The 12,453-nt window shown below is 37.8% G+C and overlaps 1 protein-coding gene across 3 annotated transcripts in view; it reads left to right on the top strand.

Annotated features, from left to right (window-relative positions):
- RALGAPA1 (Ral GTPase activating protein catalytic subunit alpha 1) overlaps positions 1–12,453 on the top strand; it is a 238,317-nt gene that overhangs the window by 199,649 nt on the left and 26,215 nt on the right. For all 3 annotated transcript variants that reach the window (XM_042445432.1, XM_042445431.1, XM_042445430.1), the window contains 2 exons: positions 737–895; positions 3,242–3,369. In XM_042445432.1, the coding sequence (XP_042301366.1) occupies positions 737–895; positions 3,242–3,369 (287 nt within the window). The remainder of the gene's footprint in view (positions 1–736; positions 896–3,241; positions 3,370–12,453) is intronic.

The following is a 12,453-nucleotide window of genomic DNA, read 5'->3' as shown; positions in this document are numbered from 1 at the left end:
CGCACTAGACCTGAGTGTACAAATCAAAAAGATAAGATGTAAACCTTTGGTTGGCTAACCAAAATGCTGAATGGGTGTCAGACGAGAATAAAATATCTAAGTTAGAAATGTGTAATTAGGCACGCCTCCAACACAGGAAGAGAAGACACCAATGTTAACTTCTAAATATGAAGTTCCTGATAGCCCTAACATGCTGCCCCAAATGCTGATACTGATAAGGTACGGCTAGGATAGATATACCCTACCTACTATTAATATAGTAAGAGTGGTTCAAGAATTGCTTAAGGAGATTAACCCTTTTTGCAACAGATGAGATTATATTCTGTTATGGTTAATTGTTTGAATATTAAGAGGAAAATCCAGATGAACATATGGCTATATGACAATATAAGATGCCTTGCATATGATACTATGCAATATAAGGAAGTTGGTTTTGTATTCTAGCTTAGATATTTTACAGGTATTGTCTTAGCTGCTATCTTAAAGCCAGTCAAAATCAGATGAGGGGGCATTAGGCAGTGTGAATGTGTTTCTGTTAGTGGAGGTCTGCTAGAAAGGTGGCACGTAGACTACTGGAATCCACCAAACCAAGGTGGAAAAATCCTCATAAATAGATGTGCCAGCTGTAATATTCTACTAGTGGTAGAGGGGCATCTTTCCACGACCATTACAATTAGATTTCTCTGTTGACTAATATATATTTATATTTATAAATAAGTTACTTCTCTTCTTTTAGCTAAGACATTTGGGAAATGATGAAGTTCACATTGTCTGGTCAGAACATACTCGAGACTACAGAAGAGGAATAATTCCTACAGAATTTGGAGATGTGCTCATTGTTATATATCCAATGAAGAATTTCATGTTCAGTATTCAGATAATGAAAAAGCCTGAGGTAAGTTTTTAGAATTTTCCTTTCATAACACAGTTCCAGGTTATCTAAGGTGTTCTTTGGTTTTGTTTTGTTTGGTTTTTTGTTTGTTTATTTGTTTTTTGTTTATTGTAGTCACGTATAGATACCATTTTCTCTAAAGTTTATGCCTCCCTTTTCTCCTGAACTACATTTTATAATTTGAATTTTGAGCGGAAACAAAATAATAGTTGCTTCATTTTTTTTTACCTCACTCTTGTCCCACAGACTTTTTTCCCCTCTGAGTGTGCTGTTGTGCCAAGCAGCTAAAAAGTGTACATGTTTGAGAAGCATAAAAAAGGGAGAAGAAACAGAGAAATTCTAGAGGAATATCTCTCTATATTTGCACCAAAATTCATTTGAAGCATACTGCTACAAACAGTAATAGTTAGAAATGTGTTGGGTTTTTTTACTGCTTCATTCTGTTTATGTACCCTCTTCATATATGAAATCACAACTTTGCTAAAGCAAAATAAAGAAATGAGAGAAGATTTTCATATGGTGAAAATCAACACATACTGAAAGCAAGAATCCTAGATTAATTTTGTCACCATGGCCCTGTTCAGGCATATATATATTTTGGCTTGCTAAACCATAATTTAGAATGCCAGCTCTATTCTAGCTTGCATCAATAGAAGTATAGTGTCTAGTTCAAGGGAAGTAATAGTACCACTCTTTTCTGCTTTGGTCAGACCTCACCTGGAATACTGTGTCCAGGTCTGGCAGCACAGTTCATGACAGGGGGTTGAAATGGGGGGCCCTAGTGGTCTCTTCCACCTCTATGATTCTATGATTCTTTAAGACCCTCCTGACAGTAAGAACTTTTCAACAGTAGAATACGCTACTGTGATGGAATGTGATGGAGATTCCTTCTTTGGAGGTTTTTAAACAGAGGTCCAAAACACTCAGCAGAAATAATCCAGTTTGAGACGGTTTTAACTGCCTTGGCTCAGTGCTAAGGAATCCTGGGAATTGTAGTTTATTGTGGCACCAGAGCTCTCTGGCAGAGAAGGCTCAGTGTCTCACAAAACTACAGTTCCAAGAATTCCCTAGCATGGAGCCAAGACAGTTAAAGCCATCTCAAACTGGATTATTTCTGTAGTATGTTTTGGACCAGAGTCTGGATGGCCATCTGTCAAGGAAGCTTTGATTATGTGTTCCCGCATGGCAGAGGGCTGGACTTGATTCTGTGATTCTGTGATCAATTTAAATCAGAATTCCACATTTCAAACATAGTTAAGAACCTGTAGTTTAAGCTAATGAAGAACTGCTGATCTCATAAAGAAAGCAAGGATATGAGAAGAGAAGTAAGGGAGCATGAAGCCTTTATGCTCCTACCAGGCTGTTAAAAGATGCTTTAGCAAATCAAGAAATATATGATGGGACCTGGTCTAAGTATATGTATTTGAAAATATCAAGAAGGAATGTTGAAAAGGTGAAAGAGTGCAAGTGGCTGGTATCACTGCTTTCACCCATTTGCCCTAGTACCATTCTCCTTTTGGCTGTATTATTGACCTAACCTTGCAAAAAAGATAAGCTTATACATTCAGATACTCTTGCTGTATCAGGATCATCATGAGTAACAAGGAGTTGCGCATACAGATCTTCCAACCAATTACAATATCTGCCAACTGGGATTTCAGTTGGCGGGCCCATTACTGGACTGAGATTTCAGAGAACAGTGCCCAAAAAACCTGTGTCAACTGTAAAATGGTAGAAATCAGCCACCTTTTGAATTGTGAGGTGGATATAGTCCAAAACTGTTTGTGCATATCCATGGATCTGATATGTAGTTAGCAAATACCAAAGGCACACATTTGTGCAGTATACAGTATTTAATCATGTACTTGCCTTTAATCATATATCTGCATCCTAAAGTATTCTGATTACTTTTTCATTAGCTGCATGTTAAGAGTGCTCTAATGAATGTGTGAACATAAACTATTAACAATTTTATTTGTCAAACTAATCATATCCTTTCATCAAATTTGCCCCTAAGCTAATCTCATTATGACTTTGACCTTCAGGAATTTGACATTCATGACCATTATTAGGTTTTAACCTTAAACTCTGCCTGAATTTGAGACATTATTCAAATCATTCTTAAAATAATGTTAGAAGAAAAATTATCTCGCTAAAAATATCAGGCAATCATATCATCATACCTCCATAAGGCACACCATATCTCAGAGTATTTTGAATAGCTGTTATGATTGATTAACTGGAGGTAAGAAGAATTATCTAGTTGAGCAATCCTTTGTTAATGTTGATTGCTAATTGCAGTATAAGAGACTAATTTAGAAGCTGAATTTCTCTATTTTCTGAACTCAGGTTCCATTCTTTGGTCCGTTGTTTGATGGTGCTATTGTGAATGGAAAAATTCTTCCTATTATGGTTCGTGCAACAGCTGTAAATGCAAGCAGAGCGTTGAAGTCACTCATTCCATTATACCAAAATTTGTATCCTTTTCCTTAAAAAAAGACTCTGCTACTTAGAAGTAAATCTAACTAAATGCAGTAGGACTTTACTTCTAAATGAATATTATAAATATGCCTAGGATCAAACTGCATTACATTATTGACATTGAAGGTTTCAATGAAAACTCTAAAAATACAGTGAAAGATCTGGACCAGGAAGTGGAAATATTCAATAGAAACAATGTACAGAACCCCCAAGTGTGTCTGGTTCCATCTTTATGGCTGCTCGAAAAACCCAAAAGATATCATCAATGAGCTGGCCTTTAACATGGGTCTAAACTTCAGTTTTTGCATATATATAAGTGTAGCCAGTGTGCGTCCAAGAAAATAGAAGGTTAAGAGAAGGTTAAAAGTTAAGTCAATGGAGCATGTGGCTTCAGATTCAACTCAAGAGCTTGATTTGGGCAGGAAGGAGTTCTGAGGGGCAATTTAAGTAGATTGACCTTTGCAGCAATATCAAAGGTATGGGGGATTTTCAGCAGGGAAATCCAAACAAGCCTCAACCCTGTTTCTCTCCTGCAGTAATAACAATAACCTATGGTGCTGCCATAAGCAATACTCTGTTGGCATGCTTTCATACTTGCATTAGAATGTAACAGTGAACTCCACTTTAGGTTTGTTATTTATACATCACTCGTCTCTCTTTGTAGCCTGGGGATAAAAGCGATCAATAACATTACAGAGTGTTGTACAGTCACCTTCCATATCCATGAATTCTGCATTCACGGATTCAACCAAACACAGCTTGACAATTTATAAATTCCAAAAAGCAAAGCATGATTTTGCCATTTTATATAAGGAATACCATTATACTACACCATTTAATATAAATGGGACTTCAGCATCCACAGATTTTGGTATCCACAGGGGGTCCTGAAATCAAACCCCAGGAGATACCAATGACCCATTTTATTCTTGTTAACATATAATAAGATTCTAATAATGCCTGCTGGGAGGAGGTGCAACCCACAGGGGGCATCTTTGGGAAACATGGGACACAAGCAATTGTCTAGCTCTTTCCAGAAATGCCCACACAAAAAAAATTGTGCAGAAGCTCACTAATGGCTACTACTAATTGATTTTGGCTGATTTTGGAAAGGATTGTTATTGTTGTTAAATGCCCCCAAGTTGACTTCGACTCAGGGGCATCCTGTTAATGAGACGTATCCAAGATCCTCAGCTTCTCTGCTCAGATCCTACAGGCCCAGGTCCATGTCCTTCCTGACCAAGTCTAAGCATCTGGCATGTGGTCTTTCTCTCCTTCTACTGCCTTCCACCTTTCCTATTGACTTTTCTAATTATTCATTTTCCCTCATGATGTGGCCAAAGTATGACCACCTCAACTTAAATCATCTTGGCTTCCAGAGAGAGTTCAGGCTTACTCTGTTCTAGAACCCCCCCCCCTTTTTTTTTATTTTATTTTATTTTATTTTTTTTTTTTTGTCTTTTTGTCTTTTTGGCTGTCCATGGTATTATCAGTACTTTTCTCCAGCACCACATCTCAGATGAATTGATTTTCTTCCTATCAGTTTTTTCCCTGTCCAGCTGTGACATCGTTACATGGTGATGGGGAATGCAATGGCTTGGACTATCCTGACTTTAGTATTAAGAGTTCTGTCTTTACACTTTATGATCTTGTCCAGTTCATTCGTAGCTGCCCTTCCCAATCCCAGTCTTCTGATTTCTTGACTGCAGTGCAGTCTCTGTTCTGATCAATATTTGAAGCAAGGCATGGGAACTCTTTAACTATTTCACTTTTCTTGTTTTCTAGGATGAATTTCTGTAGATCCTTCGTTGTCATTATTTTTGGTTTTTTTTAATGTTCAGCGTTAATCTAACCTTAGCATTTCCTCCTTGACCTTCTTCAGTAATTGTTCCAGGTCTTTGTTTCTGCTAGTAGTATTTTGACATCTGTTTATCTTAATGTTCCTTTCTCCTATCTTCACTCCTCCTGCCTCTGAGTCTAAACCTGCTCTGCCTACAATATTTTTTGCAAGCAGGTTGAATAAGTAGGTGATAGTATGGAGCCTTGCCTAATGTCTTAGCCCAGTGGTTCCCAACATGTGGGTCGGGACCCCTTTGGGGGTCAAATGACCCTTTCATGGGGGTCGCCTAAGACTATTGGAAAACACCTATTTAATTACAATTATGAAGTAGCAACGAAAATATTTTCATGGGTTTGGGTCACCACAACATGAGGAACTGTATTAAGGGGTCACGGCATTAGGAAGGTTGGGAACCACTGCCTTAGCCAATGGGAATCATTCTGTTTCTCCGTAGACTGCAGCCTTTTGTCTTGTCAAAACAATCAGATGTTGTGGCACTCCCATATCTTTAAGCGCAAACCATAGCTTTTTGTGATCTATGCAGTCAAAGACTTTGCTGTAGTGAATAAAGCACATGCAGATTTTCTTCTGGAGTTCCCTGGTGTGCTCCATTATCCAATGTATGTTTGCAATGTGATCCTTAGTGCCTCTTCCTTTCCTGAATCCAGCTTGCACCTCTGGGACTTCACACTCCATATATAGTAGGAGTCTTTGCTGCAGAATTTTGAGCATTTCCCTTGCTTGCATGGGAAATTAGGACAATGGTTCTGTAAATACTGCAGTCTTTTGTGTCTCCTTTTTATGGGTGGGAATATATATTGATCACTTCCAGTCTGTGGGACACTGTTTTGTTTTCCATATTTGTTGACATATTTTAGTTAAAACTAAGCTTGATTCTGTCTCTGTGGGTCCTAGCAGTTCATTTGATATGTCATCTGTTCCTGGTGATTTGTTCTTTCTAATTTCTTTGTATGTAGCTTTCACTTCATTTTCCAAAATTTGAGGTTCATCTTTGTAAGTTTCTTCTTCCCGTGTGTCATTCAACCTTTTTTGTGGAAAGGATCCCCTTACCAATTTGTCCCTCTCCCCATTCTTTCTTTCTGTCTATACATTGTCAACTCAAAAGAGTGTTGCAGCAATAGCAATAGCAAGTACATTTCTATACCGCTTATCAGTGCACTTAAGCACTTCCGAAGCAGTTTACAAAGTGTAAGCTAATTGCCCCAACAAGTTGGGTACTCATTTTAGCAACCTCAGAAGGATGCCAGGCTGGTGTCAAAGTCACAACCTTGTGATTGTGAGTGAGTGACTGTGAGTGAGTGGCCTTTAACCATTGAGCCACCGAGGCTACTAATGTCATTAGTAGCCTCAGCATGAAGCTTAGAACTGTAATGGTTAATAGGAAATAGAGTTCCAGTATCTGCACTTCTGCAGGAATGTTCATACTCTTTAGGATCTTCAGAAATGGTCTCTTAAGCCATTTTAATTTATGAAACATAAAATCACCCTTGTATTGATGTAATCGTTCTGTGTGTTTTTGAAAGAATAGATGTTCTGTGGTGTGTGCTCTCCCCCCCCCCCCCCATCCCCATTTTATTCAAGGTACGGTCACAGCAACTGCCAGAGCAGTTGTGCGGGGTAGGAGATAGATAGCTGAAAACCAGAAATCCTATTGTGTGAGGTCTGATTTTGCAATGCTGAATGGAATCCTAAAACCCTTCTTTTTACAGGTTTTGTTGAGTGTTTTGTTTAATTCTTTGTATTACTTTTTGTTTCTTTTTTATTGTCATAGCTACACTGTAAGTAAACTAAATGAATGCTGAAGCAAACTAAAATAATTTGGTGTTGAAATCACAGAAACAGAAAAACTGTTGGTAAACACATTGTATGTTAAACCACTGTGTAAAATATCTTTTTACCAGATCTTTAAGAATCGATAGAATTTGAAAAATATATTACATGTGATACAGTAATCCTCAGAAGAATGAAAAAACTAAAAGGATTTAAATTCATTTTGTAGCTGTAATGATATAAGCTGTCAACTGCTGTAGACTCGCTAAACAGTTCTGAGATTCCAAAGCATAAATTGTGTGATTTATGTACATTAAAAGTAGTCTGTGGTTTGAGCACATCTTGGCTAACTATGTATCTAATGTTGTTCAGTAAATTACAAGAATATTGATTGGCATATGCTGCCTAAATCGATTGTCCTGACAGCCAGAATTACAGTAATCTGTCAGTATTGATGAGTGTCTTTCAGGCTTTCATACCTCTTCTTCGTTTGTCTTGTCTAGTCTTACTTTTTTCTGAAGTGCATTTTCGTGCAACCTCCAGTTTTGTCATACTAAGCACTTGATCATCCTTTTTTGTCCCCCAAGACCAATTTATTGGGTTGATCATGCAATTAGGGATAAAATACATCACTGGGGAACATGAGTAGGCACTGTTCTGCCTAACACTCAGACCTCAGGTGTAGTGTAGGTTTGTTCTCGGTCATTTATTAGTTAGCTACTGAAAGAGTAGGATTGAGGTGGGGTGGGGGTAATGACTCATTCCAAAGCATCACTTTAAATGCATTTTATTTTAGTCACTATAGAGTGCTGATTGAGTAGACATTTGTGATTGATTTTAAACTCTTATCTTAATGTTTGTTATATAGATTGTTCACTTATTATAATTATTTAGGGATTTGTACATTGATTATCCATATGTGTGTGCATGCTGCTGTTTTGTGTAAGGGCCATATAAATATGTTATGCCTTCTCTGCTTGTTCATGGGTCATACTCAGAGTGGAATAGTTTAGAAAAATAGAAATAGAGTCATCCCAGGGTATTCCCAGCTATATGTTGAAATTCTGTTCTTTTTCTGTTTGTGAAAACAACACTTATTGGAAGGATATGAAAGATTAAAAAGTAAATGAAGTGAAATTAATTTATTGTACCAAACAGATTTGCCATTCACAAGCTCTAGGTAGCATGTAGTCTTTGCTATATTGCCAGTCTTATTTTCTTTTTTTATAATGCTCAAACATGTGCTATGGTATTTTAAACAATGCATAGAAATATTGCTAGTTTGCTTAGCAAATTAGCAAAATTTCTGAGAGGAATGCACAAGATTTCAAGTTTTATGAGGTTAATTTCGGTTTGTAGGAGAATAATACAATATTTACAAAATACCAGTTACCTGAGACATTGTCAACTGTTGTGTCACAGTGTTGATGCAAAGAAAAACAAAATATTTTATGAGGAATGCATTCTATTCATACTACATTTAAGATACTTTTTAAAAAATTGTAATAATCTAAAATATATAATGGGGCTATTTAATTTTCCTGTGAAAACCCCAGCAAAATATGAGAAATTCTAATACTATGGCATCCTCATTACTGCCATTGGGTTTGAGGCTTTTAAGATAAATAACATTTCTTATAATTGTGTGGTGTGTGAGTATATGTATTTGTAGTTGCAGAGTGTGTGAGTCTCTGCGTGTATCACAAATTCATCCATTTTCTTTGGAGTACTTCTACATACTGTGAGTATGGGCTTTTTAAAATCTTTTAATTTCTGTTGCCAAGCCACAGATTCCATCCATCTGTTCTTGCCAATTGTGAAAAGGTTCAATTTTCAGTAAAGCCATGCATTTCACAGAAGGTGTGTGAGGTGAAATTTCACAGGGGACATGATGGATCCTGATTCTCAGCGATAAACCTTTGGGGCCAGCAGGGTTGGCATATGGTTCAGCATGATATGAAGGCTTGGGTTCCTTGGCTTTACTTTTTTTGGCGTGGAGCTGATAAAACCTGGCTGCATATTGTTTCACTGGACACCAATCATGGACAACAGGAACTGCCCATTTTAACTCTCTGTGGGAAGGAAGCCCAGACACTGTTCACAATAGTACTATTGTCATGTTACAAACTACTATGAACAGCTTGACAGCTTTGGGGAGGAGGGGGGAAATGGGTTGTTTTGCTAATTGGTGTTCAGAAAAGGGATGGGAAAAATCGCTCAGTGTTGATATGTTTATGCTATTTTCCTCCATAAAGATGATTAGCTGTTTATCATAAACAAAAGTGAAATATTTATATAGTTATCTTCTGAGGTCCTAAAATTATAACAATCATATTTTTAATTTTTTAAAAAATAAAGTACTGTATAATACAGTGCACATGTCTTATACGCAGGCACGTTTTATGCGGCTTCCAGCATACGCTGGAAGCCGTGCCGAAAGGAAGGGAGGAGCGCGCTGGAAGGAAACAATGGCATGCGCTCCCGTGGCATCGTCATGGGCACAAGCCCCATTCATTTGAATGGGGATTGAGCATCCATGTTTTTCCCTTTACTTGTGGGGGTCTGGAATGGATCCCCCGCATAAGGGAAGGGATGACTGTAATACAGAGAACATGAGGCAAAAAGATAGAGTGGAACAAGTTTCATGTATGTGATTGCATTTAAGTTCATCTGTAAATATTTACTATCTTTTGTTTTATTGTAACATCTACAGAAGGATCCGTATAGCATTGTAATATATTTAACAGAAGATGCGAGTTTTGTTCCCCTAGTACCAGTGCTGAAATTCAATGTCTCGATGTCTGTCTTTCCTGATCAATCCACTCTCACTTTTTGTAGTTCACAAAAATCATGGCTTGACACAAAAGGCATTCTCTGAATGAGAATGTTTAAGTCCTCATTTGAGTTGGAAATCAAAGGAGAGAGGTATTAAGGATTTTTCTCTTTTCCCATATTCATATAATATGGAAATATTAAAACAGGCCCATCTTCCAGGTTGTTAAATCATTAATGTGGTGTGTGAAGAAGTGACATCCTGAGGATGGGGTTGGGAGGCATATGATATGCATTTGATATGCATAAACAAGGGTATTGGTCAGGAAGACAGGGCCATTCTGCAGTATTGAAATTGTCACCCTGAAATTAATCCATAATAATTGTGGTTATTTCTTATTTAAAACATATATCTGTTTACAGTTTACATACAGTATATTAGTTCAGAAGCTAAGAAACACTGGTGGACGTAAAATATCCGACAAATGTGAAGAGTGCCTTTCCTTCATCTGTAGTATATCTCTATAGATATGGATTTAGAGAACTGGAATTACAGGATAGATAGCATTTTGGTAGATGAGAGAAAATCACTACCCACATTCAAGCATGACACAATTCTATCTTGTATGTCTTTTGGACCCCAACTGAATACCTGGTTAATCTAAATGAATTTAAGTCTCCAGGACCAGATGACCTACATCCAAGATGTAAAAGATGTAAAAGAACTGGCAAATGTAATTTCAGAGCCATTGGCAATAATTTTTGAGAACTCCTGGAGAACAGAAGTCCCAGCAGACTGGAGGAGGGCAAACATTGTCCCTATCTTCAAAAAAAAAGGGGGGGGGGAGGATCCCAACAACTACCACCCAGTTAGCCTGACATCAATACCAGGAAAGATTCTAGAGCAGATCATTGAACAGAGATTCTGTGAACATTTCGAAAACAAAAAGTCAACATGGATTTCTGAGAAATAAGTCATGCCAGACAAATCTGATCTCCTTTTTTGATAAAATTACCAGCTTAGTAGACAAAGGGAATGCTGTAAATATAGCATATCTTGATTTCAGTAAGGCCTTTGGCAAGATCCCCCATAATATTATTGCAAACAAGCTGGTAAAATGTGGGCTAGACAATGTAACTGTTAGATGGATTTGTAATAAGTTGACTGCTCAGCAATGGCTCCTCTGCATCCTGGAGAGTGACTAGTAGGGTGCCACAGAGTTCTATCCTGGGCCCAGTGCTATTCAACATCTTTATCAATGACTTGGATGAAAAAATAGAGGGCATGCTTATGAAATCTGCCGATGACACCAATTTAAAAGGAGTAGCTAGTACCCCAGAGGAGAAGATCAAAATTCAAAATGACCTTAATAGATTAAAAAGCAGAGCCAAAACTAACAAAAGGAATTTCAACAAGGAGAAATGTAAGGTACTGCACTTAAGTAGAAAAAGTGAAATGCATAGATATAAGATGGAGAACACCTAGCTTAACAAGACTGCATGTGAAAAAGATCTAGGAGTCCTAGTAGACCACAAGTTGAACACGAGTCAACAGTGTGATGCAGCAGCTAAAAAGGCCAATGCGATTTTAGGCTGCATCAATAGATTCAGTTCTGGGCATCACAATTCAAAAAGGATGTTGACAAATTGGAGCATATCCAGGGGAGGGCCACCAAAATAATAATAATAATAATAATAATAATAATAATAATAATAATAATTTTATTTATATTTCCCACCTCTCCCTGCGGATCGAGGCAGGATTACAGCAATAAAATAATCCCATATAAAATACAATCATTAAAACAATGGGGCAAGGTTGGCCGTTACGGCCAGAAGATCCTTTTCCACAGCTGCCCCAGCCCTTTGGAACACGCTGCCCATAGAGCTCCGCTCATCTTCCACCCTGGCCCAATTTAGGAAGGGACTTAAAACCTTCCTATTTAATCAGGCATTCCCCGTCTAAACATCCTATGGGCCTCCCTCCTCTCTCGTGGCCGTGAGGTTGGGCTAAGGGGGTTTTTATTGTTTTTATGTACTATTGCTGTTTTAATCTGTTTTTAAATTGTACACTGCTGCACTAAGGTGCATTTTGTAAGCCGCCCTGATCTATTGGAAGGGCGGGGTATAAATAAAATTTTATTATTATTATTATTATTATTACTATTAATTCACTAAAATAACAGATCATCAACTAACATTCACACTAACATTCATACAATCAGATCAGAAGCAGAGTATTTAAGATCTCTTATAAAAGATCAGGTGGGTAGACCCACCAGAAGAGATCCGTCTTTAGTGCCTTCTTGAAGGCATCTAAGGTGGTGATAAGACGGATCTCCTCTGGCAAGCTGTTCCACAATCTGGGGGCCGTGGCGGTGAATGTTCTGTAAGAAGTTGTTGTTAGCCTGGTTTTTGAGTACTCCAATAGGTTATTTCCAGATGTTCTGAGAGTGCGGGGCGGATTGTGTAGGGAGAGGCGTTCCCACAAGTAACTCGGGCCCAAGCCATCAAGGGCTTTAAAGGTAATAATCAACACTTGTATTGCGCCCAGAAACTAATCAGCAACCAATGAAGGGATTTTAACACCAATGTTATGTGTTCTGATCTAGGTGAAGGGTTTAGAAACCATGGCTTATGAGAAAAGACTTAGGGAACTGGGTATGTTTAGCCTGAA

Source organism: Sceloporus undulatus, chromosome 1 (genome assembly GCF_019175285.1).
Source record: "Sceloporus undulatus isolate JIND9_A2432 ecotype Alabama chromosome 1, SceUnd_v1.1, whole genome shotgun sequence".
In the NCBI taxonomy this organism is placed as follows: Eukaryota; Metazoa; Chordata; class Lepidosauria; order Squamata; family Phrynosomatidae; genus Sceloporus; species Sceloporus undulatus.
This window is presented reverse-complemented; position numbering and strand designations above follow the sequence as displayed.